This window comes from Lucilia cuprina, chromosome 4, assembly GCF_022045245.1.
Source record: "Lucilia cuprina isolate Lc7/37 chromosome 4, ASM2204524v1, whole genome shotgun sequence".
NCBI lineage: Eukaryota > Metazoa > Arthropoda > Insecta > Diptera > Calliphoridae > Lucilia > Lucilia cuprina.
In genome coordinates, this window is record NC_060952.1 from 16,686,658 (window position 1) to 16,702,339 (window position 15,682).

Genomic DNA, 15,682 nt, shown 5'->3' on the forward strand with positions numbered 1-15,682 from the left:
TCGTTGAGAATTTAAATGTATTTTAATACCAATATTTTTTTAATTCTTCGTTTAGTTTTTTTGTCTAGTTAAGTATGTATATATAAGTATATATTTTCTTATTTTTATTTATATACATATCTACAACATCATAATATTTAATATACCTATAAATATGTATAATCTTATATTCTTTTTTCTCTCTCTCTCTTCCATTTGCTTGTTGCTATTGCTGTCGTTGTTGTTGTCGTTGTTATTGCTACCATATTCCATTTAATATCTATGACAATATCAGAATCAGAAACAATTTTCCTATTACTCAACTCGTCATTGTCATTTCGTTTTAATATATAAAGATATATTTTGTTCGCTATATTGCTCCAATTACTTTTATGTTGTATCTACTATTAAATAATAATTAAATATTCTTGCATAAATAACATACAAAATTTAAATCAAAACTGTAAATGTTTTTATAAACAATGTTGTACAGTTGACTGTCAGTGTTTCATTAAAATTAAAATCAAAGAAAAATATATAACGATTCAACGATATTAGAACATGATAATTATCGAAATTGAATTCTTCGAAAAAAATATGTATTTAAAAATAGATAAAGAAAATAATTTTCTTTAGTAGTTAGTTTGTGAGTTCTATAAAGAAAACAATTTTATAAACAAAAAATTTTATGGAAAATATTTTTTCTAAAATACTCTATAAAGTACAAACTTTTATCGAAAATGATCTATAAAAGTACAATTATTAATCGAAAGTTTTCTTTTAAGCAATTTTTTTATTTATTATTATTTTCATTAAAAAGAAAATGTTTATCAAAAATTGCCTATAAAAAAAAAAAACATTTGCTATAAAATTTTTTATAACAAAAAAATGTTTCAAGCTCTTCTATAAGGAGAAAATTTTATAGAAAATTGTAAAAAAATAATAATAAAAAGAATATTTGCTATAAATTTTTTAAGTCCTATACATTTTTTATAGAAAGTTTTCTCTAAACGGAAAGCATATATGAATCGAATATTTACTTTAAAGTTAAGAGCTTTTTTTCTTGAAAATAAAACTAAAAAATAAAATTTTCTATAAAGTAAATTTTTTTTCGAATAATATTATAAAAAAAATTTTTCTAAGAAAAATTTTGTCGAAAAGTTAAGTCAAAAAATAAAGTGAAAAATTTCATTGAAACTGTTCTATTAAAATAAAATATTTATAAAAAATCAAAATCAAAAATTTATCTAAAAAGAAAAAATTTAAATCTCAAATTTTACTGTTATCGTAAATTTAAAAAAATTTTGTCAAAAAAATGTTTTCATAAATATGACTTAAAAGCAATTATTTATCCAAAAAATATTGGATAAGCATAAATAATATTTTTAGAGAAAATATAAAAAACTTTTAAATTTTAGAATTTTTATCAAACTTCTTCTAAAAAGAAAAGAAAATTCTCAAAAGTTTTCATTAAAATTAAAATATTCATGTCACTCTGTGCAATATTTTTGATTCCTCTTCCATTGTTTTCATAGATTATAGGTATGTATGTACTATAGATTATTATTATGTCATGACATGGATAATGATGATGAAGAGTTACTATGGATAAATCATTAAGAGATTTTTAAAGAATTGTTACTGTTTCGTAATATTACTACTATAACTAACATTATAATGTTGTTTTAATTTCTATTTGTCTTTACAATAGAATTTTTTCTTTATTTATCTAAGCATCTAAATATATACTTACAAAATATTGACATAGAGAAAACAATAATAAAAACTTGAGTTAAAGATTTAAAAGATTACATTAAAGCAAACCAAACTATAAATCCAAACAAAGTATTTTATTACAGAAGCATTATATTGAAACTTTTTTGTGTATGTTTGTAAATGTTTGTTTATAACCTAAGGACACAATTGGTCGTTGTTTGCTAATAAAATATTAAAAATTTTAAACAGTTACAAATATTTAATATAAAAGCCTAAATATTCATACAAAAGTAAGCTTAAGATTTAGAAAATTTTATGATTTTTATGATAAAGGACTTTAATAAATATGCTACAGCATATTTAGTATAACAATTTTTCAAGTCTTAAATTTTCTTTTTTTAATATATATATGTTAAATTGTCTAAATTGACATATTTTTCCATAAATTTGTTTATACTATTTTCTGGATATTTTGATTTTATTATATTTAGAAAAGTTGTTTGCAATTTTCAATTTGTTAACAAAATAGTTTTAATAAACCGGTGGCGTATGTTTGATATAAAATTATAAAAAAAAATGCGTATACGTCACAGTGGTCATAGATCTTTTTCATTTAATTATAGCATCTAATATGTTAATTAATAACACTGCCAGATACTAATAGCTACAAATAGCTAAAAATAAAGAAAACACCTTGTTTAAAAAAAAAGCAGAAAACATCTTTACTTCTTTACCATTTTAACGCCCCTAGATTTATGTTACACTTAATTTGTTATGATTTTCTAACATGTTCAATAATGTGGCTAATTAATGTTGAAATTATAAATTTCTTGGAATTATGCATGTTTAAATAAATTATAAATAAATAACCTGAGGTTATTATTAGATATAAAGTCGTTATATTAAACACATTACAACAATAAAAAGCAATAAAAAAGTGTAAAACTTTTCTTTTTATTTAAATAAATACTTTTTTAACTCTTAATAAGCAACACAAAAAGGAGTAAAATATAATTGGAAACTTTTATAGAAAATCAATATGAAAACTTGTTTACAGTTTGTTGGGACTTATAATCACAATTTATAGTTTAAGCTAGTTTTTTAATCTAAATAAACAAAATATTTCTATACTTTTTTTATAAATATAACTGTTAATTTTTCTACTAACTCTATTAAACTAAAGCTTAAATCGTATGCAAATTTTATTTATAAATTTTTACTTTTTTAAGCTATTTTTTATAACTTTTTTCTTTTTAATATCTACAATATATTTGTGTTGAATGCGCCCGTAACAACGAGTTTAATAAAATAAATAGAAACTCAAGAAAAAAACTATATCTATTAATTACTTTTTCATATTTCTAGGTGGTTCAGTAAGACCAACAAAAGGTTGGAAAGCGGAACATAAAGCTGCACGTACTTTGGGAATTATAATGGGCGTATTCCTATTATGTTGGTTGCCATTTTTTCTATGGTATGTTGAAAAAAACTATTATAAATTTAATAATAACAGAAAAAACAAAAAAAATCCGAACAACAAAAAATAATTAAATGTTTTATTTATATGTTCTTTTTCCCAATAAAATTTACTTTTTTAATTGGAATATATCAAAAGCCTGTACTAAAAGATTCAAATCATATATTTTAAGAGAATTTTGTTCAGAATTCACATGTTATAAGGAATGTATCAAATATTCTGCCTTTAAAACAGTTAAAGGCAGAGAGTAAAAAATTAGTTCTCTAATTATTATATATATTAAAGCTTATTGAGTTTCACTATTTCAAAGCAAGAGAAGTTTGTCTCTTTGTGGAGAATTTTCCAGCAGAAAAAAAATTAACTTTTAACAGTGAATATCGCAAGAAAAAAACTATTTTAACAGAAAATTTTACAAATAACAACATATTATTGAAAAATTTGTAAAAGTTCTCTTCTTTTTCTAGAAAATTTTGCAAAAATTCTGTTTTTTTAGAAATTTTGCAAAAATTCTCTTTTTTTAGAAAATTTGTGAAAATTTTCTTTTTCTTGGAAAATTTGCAATAACTTTCTATTTCAAAGAAAACCGCCCTATTAAATACATACATAGGTATGTAAGCATTAAACTATTACTTTACCCAGTACACAGTGGGGCATAATCAAATTTTTTTTGGAAATAAATCTATAGTATACCAATATCACCAAGGACCTCGCTATGGCGTTCAAAAAATAATAATTTCTGCATGCACAATTTCTAAACGAAATTGTATTTTATGGTATTTTTATTTCTTATACTTTATGAATTATTACTATTTGAAAATTTAAATTTTAAAATTTTGGGCAAATTTGCCTCACTGTGTAATTCGTACATACTTACGTAAGCTCTAAAACGCACTTGTATGTATTAATAAAACTATTATAGATATTTTACCCCGGCCCCTAATCACTTATGTACCATATATGTGTGTACATAAATATGTATATTATTTAAATTTTTTTTTCTTTATATTTAAAGGTACGTGATAACATCACTATGTGGTCCTGCATGTCCTTGTCCGGACGTTGTCGTAGCTGTACTCTTTTGGATTGGTTATTTTAATTCAACACTCAATCCACTCATTTATGCTTATTTTAATCGTGATTTTCGAGAAGCATTTCGTAATACCTTAGAATGTGTTTTACCATGTTTGGAGAAACGTAATCCCTATAATGCTTATTATGTGTAGCATATACAACATTCAACAATAACCTCCTCGTCAGCGGTGGCAACAACAGTGTACTAAGTAAAAACAAAATAAAAACATATAATACAGTAGGCGAGCCATAATATTACTACCGAAAAAAAATTGTTAAGCGAGATATTTTGATGTTAAGTACAGTATTAAATATATATGCAATAAATACTACCATTACTTGTACACTTTCAGTATACACTAACACATTTATTAGGTATGTTTGTGATTTTGTATGTATGTTTGAATGTGAGAAAGAGTGCGTATGTACGTTTTAGTTTTTTTAAGTACATCGTAGTAAAGTAAGAGTAAACTAAAACTATTTATGTGATAAACCAGAAGAAAAAACAAGAAAATTTTAAAGAAAACAACATTTTATTTTTATATTATGTTAAGTGTTTTAAACAAAAAACAAAACCAAAGAACTGCTCTTAAGGGGATATTTAGTAAGTGTTCTACTTTGAACGTTTATTTTGAAGCACAGTGGGTTTTAAATGAAATTATAGTAAATTTAAACTGTCCTTTATATCAATAGAATTATCAGTTATTATCAACATATTTTGGATTCCTTATAAATTGAACTGTTGTGATAGCATTCCACAACAACTAACACTAGTATCAATACGCGATTGTTCAAATGTTATTTTCATATAAAATCTCATAGAAAACTAATATGTATTATTATGAAATATTGAAAAAAAAATCACTTTTTGCAAATTAAAATTTTTCTTAAATTTTTTTCTTTTCTACTAAAGTTTCATATTTACCAAAGTCTCAAAAACTTCGTTATTCTATTTTTGTTTAAGTCATTTCAAATTGATTGTACTATTAAAAATAAAACATATATTTCGTCTAAAGTTTGTTATATACTCTTTAAAGAAACATAAGCAGCATTTTTCATTTCTCTGGTTATTTGACTTACTGCAACAGCAATATCAAAAATTATTTTTAGAAATAATAGTTTATCTTACAGCTTTGTATCAAGAAAAAAGATAGATAGATAGCCAAAACAGATGTTAAGCAATAAAAGTCTTCCTAACATTTACAATTACTAAATACTACTACATATTAATATTTTTGATGAAAGCAAAATGACTGGTATACTAGTAGTCCATAGTCTTAGAAAAAGTTGCCAAAAATTTAAATAAAAGTAAATAAAAAATCCAATTTAGATCTCTCGGAATCTGGTTGAATTTTACTTGATTTACTTTTATACAAAGTTAGTTATAAAATATAAAAATATCATATTGAATATACTATTTCTAAATTAATGAACAGTCTATTGATTAGTCTAAAGCTTAGGCTGCTGACTAGTCCATTGGACTAGTATTAGAAATATGTTAAATTAAACAGATCCACTGATTACTAAAGACCTTGTTCATAAACAAAATTTTTTTATAAGCGATTTATAAATCAAATCTCGTATGGAAATTAAATAATAAACATTTTATAAAATAATATGTTGTTTGTGAATGAGAGGGTAAATCTCTAGTCTATGGACAATTGACATTACTGAAAAGGCTATAATATTATATGTAATAGTCCATCTCTATGTGCTTAAAGCAAAAATAATGTTTATGTTCTAGTGCTCACTGTTTCAAAGAAAATTCCTTAATACAAGAGAACTTTTTCCTAACTTTACCCACTGTGCTTTAACCATTTAATTTAATCTACCCTAAACAATCAACCATACATAGTAATCTTAATAACAAACTGCAACAAATACATACATATACATATGTACATACATATGTATGTTATTTAGTATTTTAAAGCAATAATATTTTTTCTTTATAGTTTTTTAAGTTCTTTTCTTAATAGCAGTATGAGTAAAATTTTATTTCAAATACAATACTATCTAGCTAGTTTGTTTTTATGTATAAATTAAATTTTTACAAGCTTTTGCAACACCTGTTACATTTAAACATGAAAAAAGTTAAAAAAAATATATATTTTGTTTGTAAATAAAAAATAGTAGTATAGTAAAAATAATAGCAATTAAATATTGATGTAATATATTTTACTCCAAAAGGCTTAAAAACTATATATTATATAAAATAGTAATATAGATTAAGAAAAACACTAAAAAGCTGAAATATTAGTTAAATTCCAACATAAATATATATTTAAGTAAATAGTTAAAATAAAAAATAACACATAGTGTTCTTGTAAATGTCTCTGGTTTATAAGCAATATTTGACGTATACGTATTGTATGTATCATGTATTTATAAGTATGATTTTATTTTATAGCAAAAATTTTGGAAAAACAAAAAAACCTACTTTGCTGAGGATTTTTTAAATTATTTAAAAATTTCTTCTTTTAATATGTTAAATACTTAATTTGTCATAATTACGGACTCTAAGCTTTTGTTTAAACTTTATTTGGAAGAGTTGTATACGTAAGGTATTCTGAATGTATAATCGACACCAAAATACATTTTAGTATTTATTTTTGGATTCATGAGTTGGCCAATTAATAATCTGATTAGTTAATGAATGTAATTTAACGTTAATCCCCTTTAATGTTTTCAAGTATAAATTTAAACATCATAGTTGCCATACAAAAAACAGAGGACATCAGTCACTGTTTGCTATTAAATGCAATGCATGTTTTATAAAAAAGAGCTGACAATTAAAGCCGATTGAGAGCCTTTTATAAATGACTATGAGATAGCTACTGAGAACTAACATTAAAAATTAAGGTACTAAAATGCTAAAATTCCCATATACAATAGATTTTTTCGTCATAATTATGATGAGACTGGGTATACTTTAAACTTTGGTTACCACTAGAGAATTAGGTAAGTACTACGATCACCAACAAATAAAATTACATAGACTTATATTAACGCAAATACTTACTTTTCAATGTCTATTACATACCAAATTCAGTACTTAGAAGGAGTTTAGTAATTACTTACAAATAACTACATTTGTAAGTACTAAATTTTTAGACTTGACATTTTATAGCAGTAGGCAAGTTTTGACAAAAACTCTAAGTACTGCATTCGGTATGTAAATTAAGTTTTTGAGTTAATTCAAGTCTAAGGATTTTTTTAAACAAAGTGCTACATTTCTTGAAATGAAGATCAAGTGAAAAAGAAGTAGAATTTAGTCTATGGAAGTACTTCTGAAGTTATTTTCAAGAAGTTTGTGAGACTATTTTCTTAATATTTTTTATTACCTTTTTGAATAACATAGAGAGTCTTCCATCTATCAGGACTCACAAATGTTGAAAGAATAAATTACGAAACTTTTCCGGCCTTTTCCTAAAGTCATAAAAATAAAATAAATAAAACAATCTAAATACTTTAGAATTTAACAATAATTGTTGTCAAACATTTAAAGTGACTTTTACTTCTCTCTACAGACGAATTATAAGTGTATTACTATGGTTTTAGAGTACTTGCTAAATTAGTCAAAATTTTTGTATTTAAATTACATACATATGTATGTATTTGTGTAATTCATTAAAGAATTCACGTTTAATTTCCGTTGTATGTCAACTAAATTCTAAAAAACTTTTAATGGTTGATTTTTTTAATTTCCTTTTGATTCATAAATTCCAATTAGTATGTAACTTTTAAACTATATAAAAAATATGTAGTTAAACTAACTGCTTAATAAGAACTAGCATTTTATTTTAATTTAAATAAGAATATTTAAAAACGGCAAAACATACGCTTACAAAATTAACATGATTTTTAACATCATTTTATAACAACTTTCTGATTAAAATGTTCCCAGGATGTTTTTGCAATAAAATAATGTTTGTTTTTTAAAAAATTTATGATTCTATAAATAATTCAAGAATAATCAAAGAATAAATTTAGTGCTATATTAAACATTTTAGAAAAATTTAAAAACTTATTAAAAAATTTAAAAAAATGTTTTTTTTTACAAAAGCGTATATAAGTAGGAACATTGTATGTAATGTGTTTTTTTAATTAAGTATTATAAAAGGAAAAAGTAATAAAAACAAAACTTGGTTGCATAAATGATCTATGAAAGTATCATTAGTTTTAAATTGATGTCTAAATATTATAGATATTAACGGAAATGTCTTTTTTAAACTATAATAATTTAAATTTGCATCGAAATTACAAATTAAATATTAAACAAATTGATAGTATATGCAAATAAACAACAAATACATATATTACATTATAAATAAGTACAAGTTGATAAATTAGAATATTAAAAATTGAAAATTCTTATAATGAATTAAAAAGAAAATACTAAAAATTAAAAAAATAAAAATAAAAAATAAATTAAACAAGAAAAAATATATGTGAATTTTATGTATAAATGTTGGTGTTTAACTTAGACAGAAAATAAAATTAAATGAAGGAAATTGTAGTTGGTAATAAGAAAAATTATTGAATAAAAAAAGCTGCAAAAGTGCAATGAATGTATATTAATGATTTAAGCAAAAGTATATTCAAAAAATATTCATACAAAATTGCAGCAATTGACAATCTTTACAGCTAAAGAAAATTAAAATTTTAACAGAAATTAAAACTAAGAAAATTGGAAATTTTAGTTTTTTAAGTTTAGTTTAATTTTAAAATTTTTCCATGTGAAAGAAAAATTAACAAAAGAATGGAATTGTTGTTTATGTTTGTTTTTGTTATTAAATATTTTTAGTGAGAAAAAACATGGAAATAAAAAATTATATATTTAAAAAAAAGAATCTAATGAAAATGCTGTTTTTTGAAGAAGAATCAGTGGGGAATGTTGTTAAGGTAAATGTTAATGTAAATATGAATATACATATAGATATATATCCAATAACACGTCATAAAATGTAACTGTATTTTCAGTTGTATTTTTAAAAGAAAAATATTAAATAGCATTTTGGTTTGTTTATCCAAAAATTCCTTTCATAGAATTGTTAATATTGAATATTCTATAAATTGTTCTTCTCAATATTCTATATTATATATCCCTTTGTAAGGATATAGAATAAACGGAAGAATGAATACTTCAAAAATAAACTTAAGCTTTTTGTGTATCTGTTTGTAATCTGTGGACAATTGACTTCCTTATAGGACAAGCACATGCTAAAATAGCTTTATGACTTGCTGGGATTAACTCTTAGTATTTTGAGTCAATCATGTAGTTGTGTCACCATATAGTTTAACACATAACATACATGCAAACAAATAAATAAAAGTTGTATTACACGAAACAAATTGAACTGTATTACCTACCTACAAACAACTGTGTTACCAACCTTAAAAGAAATATATTACCCAAATACAACTGCATTATCATGTTGATGTTTTTTATACATTGACCGACTTTCTGATATTAAATAGGAAGGCATGTCTAACAGAATCATTGCAGATTTTGATTCCGAAAATTAATTTCAACAGACGGATAGACAGACAAGCAATTAGTATTAAAACTTATTTTTAAAAAGCATATATTTAACGAGTCAAATAAAAAACATTCTCTTCGTGGCTAAAAGTTAATATGAAATAAGTAAGTATTTAGATCCATTTAATTATGTATGTAAATTTTTGAATTTTATTTAATAATCTTAAAACTACATAAAACATTTAATACGTTTTTATTTAAATAAATTTAGCACGTCGTATTAAACCATCACTGGAGGCGATATAGACCGTATTGTTAGCTCCACTACAAAGGGCATTAACACAGCTGCCAACTTCAACTTCACCCAAAGCCTTAGGTTTCTTTCCATCCAGCTCAGACCAGCCCTTAACCTTGTTATCATAACCACCAGTGTATAAATACTTTTCATCCCCACAAATGCCATTTATAATTAATTCATGGCAGTCCTTTAATTTTTCAACAATTACCATTAGTTTCTCAAAATTTGATTTCTTAGACAATATGTCTACTTACAGTAGCATCCCATATAACATTGAATTTCTCTTGGGGTGTATTGTGTATTAGAGTCAAACCTTTGCCTGTACGATCAGCAAATGCCACATACTTGTGTCGACCCTCTGTCATGGGGCCCAATAAACACAATGGTGATTTACCAGGTTTCACAGCTTTTGTATTATATTTTCCCGATTTTCCGGATACCACCTGTGATATTACCACATCCAAATCACGCACTGTATATATCCAATCTTGTTCGGCCGCCAAACCTTTTACCTCCTCTACTAGATTAAACTTAAACAACATTTTATCATTTTCCCAATTCGTCACGACGCCCTTATCATCACCGGTATACAATATATCTCCCTCACAATACATGGCTTGTATTACGTCGTCACAATGAAAGAGATCTTCAACTTTGTCGTAGGGTGGTTGCATAAATTTAACACTTCCATCACAACAACTGGAGTACAATTTACCTTTGCTATTAATGGCCAGAGCATAAATGTAGGATTCATGTGCATCGACCGTTTTAATTAGATTTAAATCACTATCCCAAATCTAGAGGAAAGGTATAACAATAATAATAATTGTTTCGAAAGATTTTTTTATTCGTACAGTGCGTGTTAAAATGATTTATATTCTATAGTTTTAAAAATCTTGGACTTAAATTTTTTCCAGAATATTTAAGAAATATGTATGTTTCTATGTTTGTAATCGTTTATTTTTAATATGCGAAAAAAAATTTTAAAAATTTTTATGTTAGTTTTTACATTTTTACATTTTTCGAAAACTATCTATAGAATAAAATTAAACAAGTGTTTTAAAACCAAATTTAATTAAAAATTGGCTGTATTTCACGACTTTGTTTACAAAATCTAGAAATTTACACTCAATATTTTTCCCTCCAGAATATTCCAATAATTTGATTTCTGTTTACATATTTATATGTATTAGTAAAGCACTTCCTCTAATTAAAAAAAATAACATATACAAAACTGTAGCATAATTTTAGAAAGTTGGAAAAAATAGGTTGTATTGTTGGAAATGTCTAAAAGTTTTACATTTTCTAAATCCTACGAATTAAAGACAGCATTACTATTAAGAAATTTCCAATTAATTTTTCTTTCGAAAACAATTTTAATTTTTTTTTAAATTAATGAACATATAAAAACAACTAAACTTTAAATTGTGATATTTATTTTTCTCACGCACTGTATAAACACCCACAATAAAAACAAAATAGAATATAATAATTTCTTATGAATATGTATACTACGAAACTAGTATTCCTTCACAAAATCTTTTCTGTTAGTTAACATTTTGGTGAGAATTGACTTGAATTTTCTTTTGCCACAAAAAAACACAAAACGAAAAAACAAACAAATTTTATGAAAATGTTTTTGCAATTTATACGAATTGTATAATCAAAATATAAACAAAAATATATTTAATGCAAATGAAATTCATATCAAAATTCATCACCAAATTTTAGATTTATTTATACTTTTTTTAAATTAAAGTAAATACTAACTTTAATTTTACCATCCGCACCACCAGAAAATACTTGATTATTGAAAAATGCCACACAAAGTGCATCACCTTCATGTTTTTCCGTAGAAGTTTTTTCAATTGCCGGCATTTTGAATGATGATTGATTATTTATAAATTATTTTTTCTATTTTCTAATATTTATTTTTAAATTTTAATTTTAAAAATAATTTGAACTTTTTTCGTTAACAGCAGAAAACAAACTAATTCAAATTGGGTGACTCTCTAAGTTTTTGTATATGGCTGTGGATGCCAAATGTAAGGCATTTTGACGTACACACGATCTAAATATAGAATATATTGTTGATCGAATTTGTTGGTTTAGTAAACAATACAAAACATCGTACAGCAATGAGAAGCAACTATAGAATCTGTTTTAATATATTGTTGACAAAATAAAGAAATTTATCGAAATATCAATTAAATTTTGTTTTTTTTTTTGCGAATATGTCTATACATATATTGATTTTAATAAATGATTTCATTATATGTATACATATAAAAAAAATTAATAAATATATAATAACAAAATTCAAATCTCTTACCATAAAATAATTTGCAAAAATATAACTCTTACCTAAAAATAAAACAAAAAATATAAATTAGATTTTAAACAAAAAGTTTTAGAACTAAAATCGTTAAAAAAGGATGAAAAAAGTATGGTAAATTTTTTAGAAAATTATTGAATGTACTCAGAACTTGTAAGAGAAAGAGAGTTATTTCCCATATGTGAGAGTCTGAATTCGTATTACACAGTGGACGTCCATTATAGTAATCCCAAAACTCACTTTTTTTAATGTAAAAAAATTATTAAAAAATTATTAGTTCATATATAAATAACATTTTACTAATTAAAAAAAAAGAATTTTTCATGAATGTTTATTAATTTGTAAAATATTTATGGCATTTTCAATAACGGAATATTAAGGCATCAATATTTTTTCAATAAAGTTATTGTCTTGAACTAATAAAATACTTTCCATTAATAGTAATAAATAATTGTTAGTTTGAAAAATTACATCCAGTAAATTGTGTATAAAGAAATGTTAAAAATACAAAACATTTGCAATGAATACAAAAAATTACAGTGAAAAAAATTTGCCATTCGTAATAAAGAGCATACGTTAACGTCCACTGTACTTTGATTTAGTATACTTTGTAAATCATGTAAATTTTTACATTTTCATTATTTAGGCCTTCTGACTGTATATTAAAATTCTATAATATTTTGTAATTTTTCCACTAATATTATATTTTTTATATTTTAACTGTAAACTATTTTAATATGTATGTAAATATCCATTCAATTAAGATATAAAAAACAAAATCGTTTAAACATGTACATAAAAAGTATTTAAAACACTAAACTGAGAAATATTTGTCCAATTTACAATCGATGTCGTATCGTTGTATGTCATTAAAATTTTTCAAATATTTTTTTTTTTAAACAAAAACAAATTAAAAAATGTGACATACTATTGGACTATTAACAAGTAAGATTTCTATATTCGGCTGTGCCGAATCTTATATATCCTTAACTTCATATTTCAAGGTTCAATATTATAGAAATTTCAAAAAGTAATTTTTGAAGAACAAAAAAGTAGCAAAAACTTCCTTTTATGGGTTCCCACTTAATCCAGGCTCTACATAATATTTCTAGGTTCAATATTATAGAAAATTCAAAAAATACCTTTTGTAGCACGAGAAATGTCCCTTTTTGTAGGTACCTATATGCTAAATTTCATGTTTCTATGTTCAATATTATAGTAAATTCAAAAAGTACCTTTTGTATAACGAAAAAGTACCAAAACGTCCCCATTTATGTGTTCTGGACTAATCCGGGCTTTACATACTTAATATCATGTCTCTAGGTTCAATATTATAGAAAATTCAAAAAGTACCTATTGTAGAAAGAAAAATTAACAAAAAGTCCCTTTTTGCAAGTTCTTACGTAGTCAAGGCCCAACATGCTAAATTTCATGTTTCTAGGTTTAATATTATAGAAAATTCAAAAAGTACCTTTTGTGAAACATGAAATCGCTAATAAGTGAGAGATAGGTACATGTACCTATATGCTAAATTTCATGTTTCTAGGTTCAATATTATAGTAAATTCAAAAAGTACTTTTTGTAGAACGAAAAAGTACCAAAACGTCCCCTTTTATGTGTTCTGGACTAATCCGGGCTTTACATACTTAATATCATGTCTCTAGGTTCAATATTATAGAAAATTCAAAAAGTACCTTTTGTAGAAAGAAAAATTAACAAAAAGTCCCTTTTTGCAAGTTCTTACGTAGTCAAGGCCCAACATGCTAAATTTCATGTTTCTAGGTTTAATATTATAGAAAATTCAAAAAGTACCTTTTGTAGAACGAAAAAGTACCAAAAAGTCCCCTTTTATGTTTTCTGGCCTAATCCGGGCTCTACATGCTAAATTTCTTGTTTCTAGGTTCAATATTATAGAAAATTCAAAAAGTCCTTTTGTAGAAAGAAAAATTACCAAAAAGTCCCTTTTTGCAAGTTCTTACGTAGTCAAGGCTCAAAAAAAAATTCGGATATCTGGGGTCTTCTAAAAACTGATTTCAACATACACACAGACAGATAGACGGTCATGGCTAAATCGACTCCGCTATCTATAAGGATCCAGAATATATGAATATACTTTATAGGGTCGGAAAATTATATTATAGAAATTACAAACGGAATGACAAACATATATACCATTCTCAGGAAGGTGAAGCGTATAAAAAATTAAAAAAAATTAGAGAAATATTCTAACAAAACTATGTCATTATATTAAATACATTCGTATTAACTTAACATACAGTTAAAAATAAAGACTATTTTTCAAAAATGTTACCAAAATAATTATCTTCTCCGAAATCCTCAAAATTAAAAATTCAGTTATCGCTAATAAGTGAGAGATATCTTCTTTATTGATCACATACCCTTAAAGTTTTAAAATTTGCTTAAAAAATCATTCAAGCTTTTAAACAACTTCATTTTTTGATAAGTGTTATTAATAAAACTTAAAACAAAACTGGAGTTGTGACTTAAATATATATGAACATAATGTATAATATACATTGTATATGTATGTACTTTAAACCAAAAATATAAAAAATATTCTTACCTTAGAAGCTGCGAAATTTCCTCCTAGTTCTTATAATTATCATATTATATTTATTAATTTAATTAATTGAACTTGAAAACCCACTTTTTTAAATTTAATAATAATAATTTTTTATTAAAATTTATTTTTACTTGAATATTTACATTAATTTAGAACTTTTTTATTTTTTTATTTAAATAAATATAAAAATTTTAAAGATTTTACATTATTATATTAATTACAAATTAATTAACATTAATTACATATTATGCCAATAACGCACTTAATTACACAAACATACACATATTCAAACACGACCGCCATTTAATTTACTCTAATAAAATACTTCTTCAATGAAACAAAAAGCAAAGACAAAAAAACACATAGCTATTGCATATTTATACACATCTTGTATTCTGTCTTTACGCATGACAATAAAGTTTAACTTGTTGCACATACTAATATTCTTACAACAACAACTGCGATTGCAATGACATAGCAAAAGCATGTATGCAAAAACAAAAGAAATGACGGAGCCCTAGGGCTCCACTAAACAAACATGGAGTCGCAAAACTTGTGGCCAACATTTTCACTATTTCACGATAGATATTGATAAGTTTTTTTATTAAATTCATAAATCATATTGTTATTAACTTTTTTCACTAATTTTTTTAAACGTAATTGAACAATTTACTTATATTTTAATTATTTAAAAAACGTACACGAATTTTAGTAACGCTTAACGAAACCGGATGAAAAAA

At 24.0% G+C, this 15,682-nt stretch overlaps 2 protein-coding genes across 4 annotated transcripts in view; one reads left to right on the forward strand and one right to left on the reverse strand.

The window, feature by feature from the left end:
• The window catches only part of LOC111676147 (octopamine receptor beta-3R), a 95,322-nt gene extending 86,294 nt beyond the window's left edge, over positions 1-9,028 (forward strand). For all 3 annotated transcript variants that reach the window (XM_046949980.1, XM_046949982.1, XM_046949981.1), the window contains 2 exons: positions 3,061-3,169; positions 4,185-9,028. In XM_046949980.1, the coding sequence (XP_046805936.1) occupies positions 3,061-3,169; positions 4,185-4,395 (320 nt within the window). In that variant the 3' untranslated portion in view covers positions 4,396-9,028. The remainder of the gene's footprint in view (positions 1-3,060; positions 3,170-4,184) is intronic.
• Positions 9,029-9,891: 863 nt separating this feature from the next.
• Positions 9,892-12,016, reverse strand: LOC111676116. The gene is made up of 3 exons (XM_023437010.2): positions 11,794-12,016; positions 10,278-10,820; positions 9,892-10,210 (listed from the first exon to the last, which is right to left on the reverse strand). Exons 1-3 carry the CDS (start codon positions 11,899-11,901, stop codon positions 9,983-9,985), a joined length of 879 nt encoding a protein of 292 aa, XP_023292778.2. The 5' UTR covers positions 11,902-12,016; the 3' UTR covers positions 9,892-9,982.
• Positions 12,017-15,682: the final 3,666 nt, after the last annotated feature.

Bases quoted from the DNA above. Each gene is read 5' to 3' on its own strand.
- LOC111676116 (XM_023437010.2), bottom strand. From the start codon at position 11,901: ATGCCGGCAATTGAAAAAACTTCTACGGAAAAACATGAAGGTGATGCA. The intron at 10,821-11,793 runs GTTAGTATTTAC...CCTTTCCTCTAG, and splicing joins GTGCGGATGGTAAAATTAAA to ATTTGGGATAGTGATTTAAA. The intron at 10,211-10,277 runs GTAAGTAGACAT...GAAAAATTAAAG, and splicing joins ATGTTATATGGGATGCTACT to GACTGCCATGAATTAATTAT.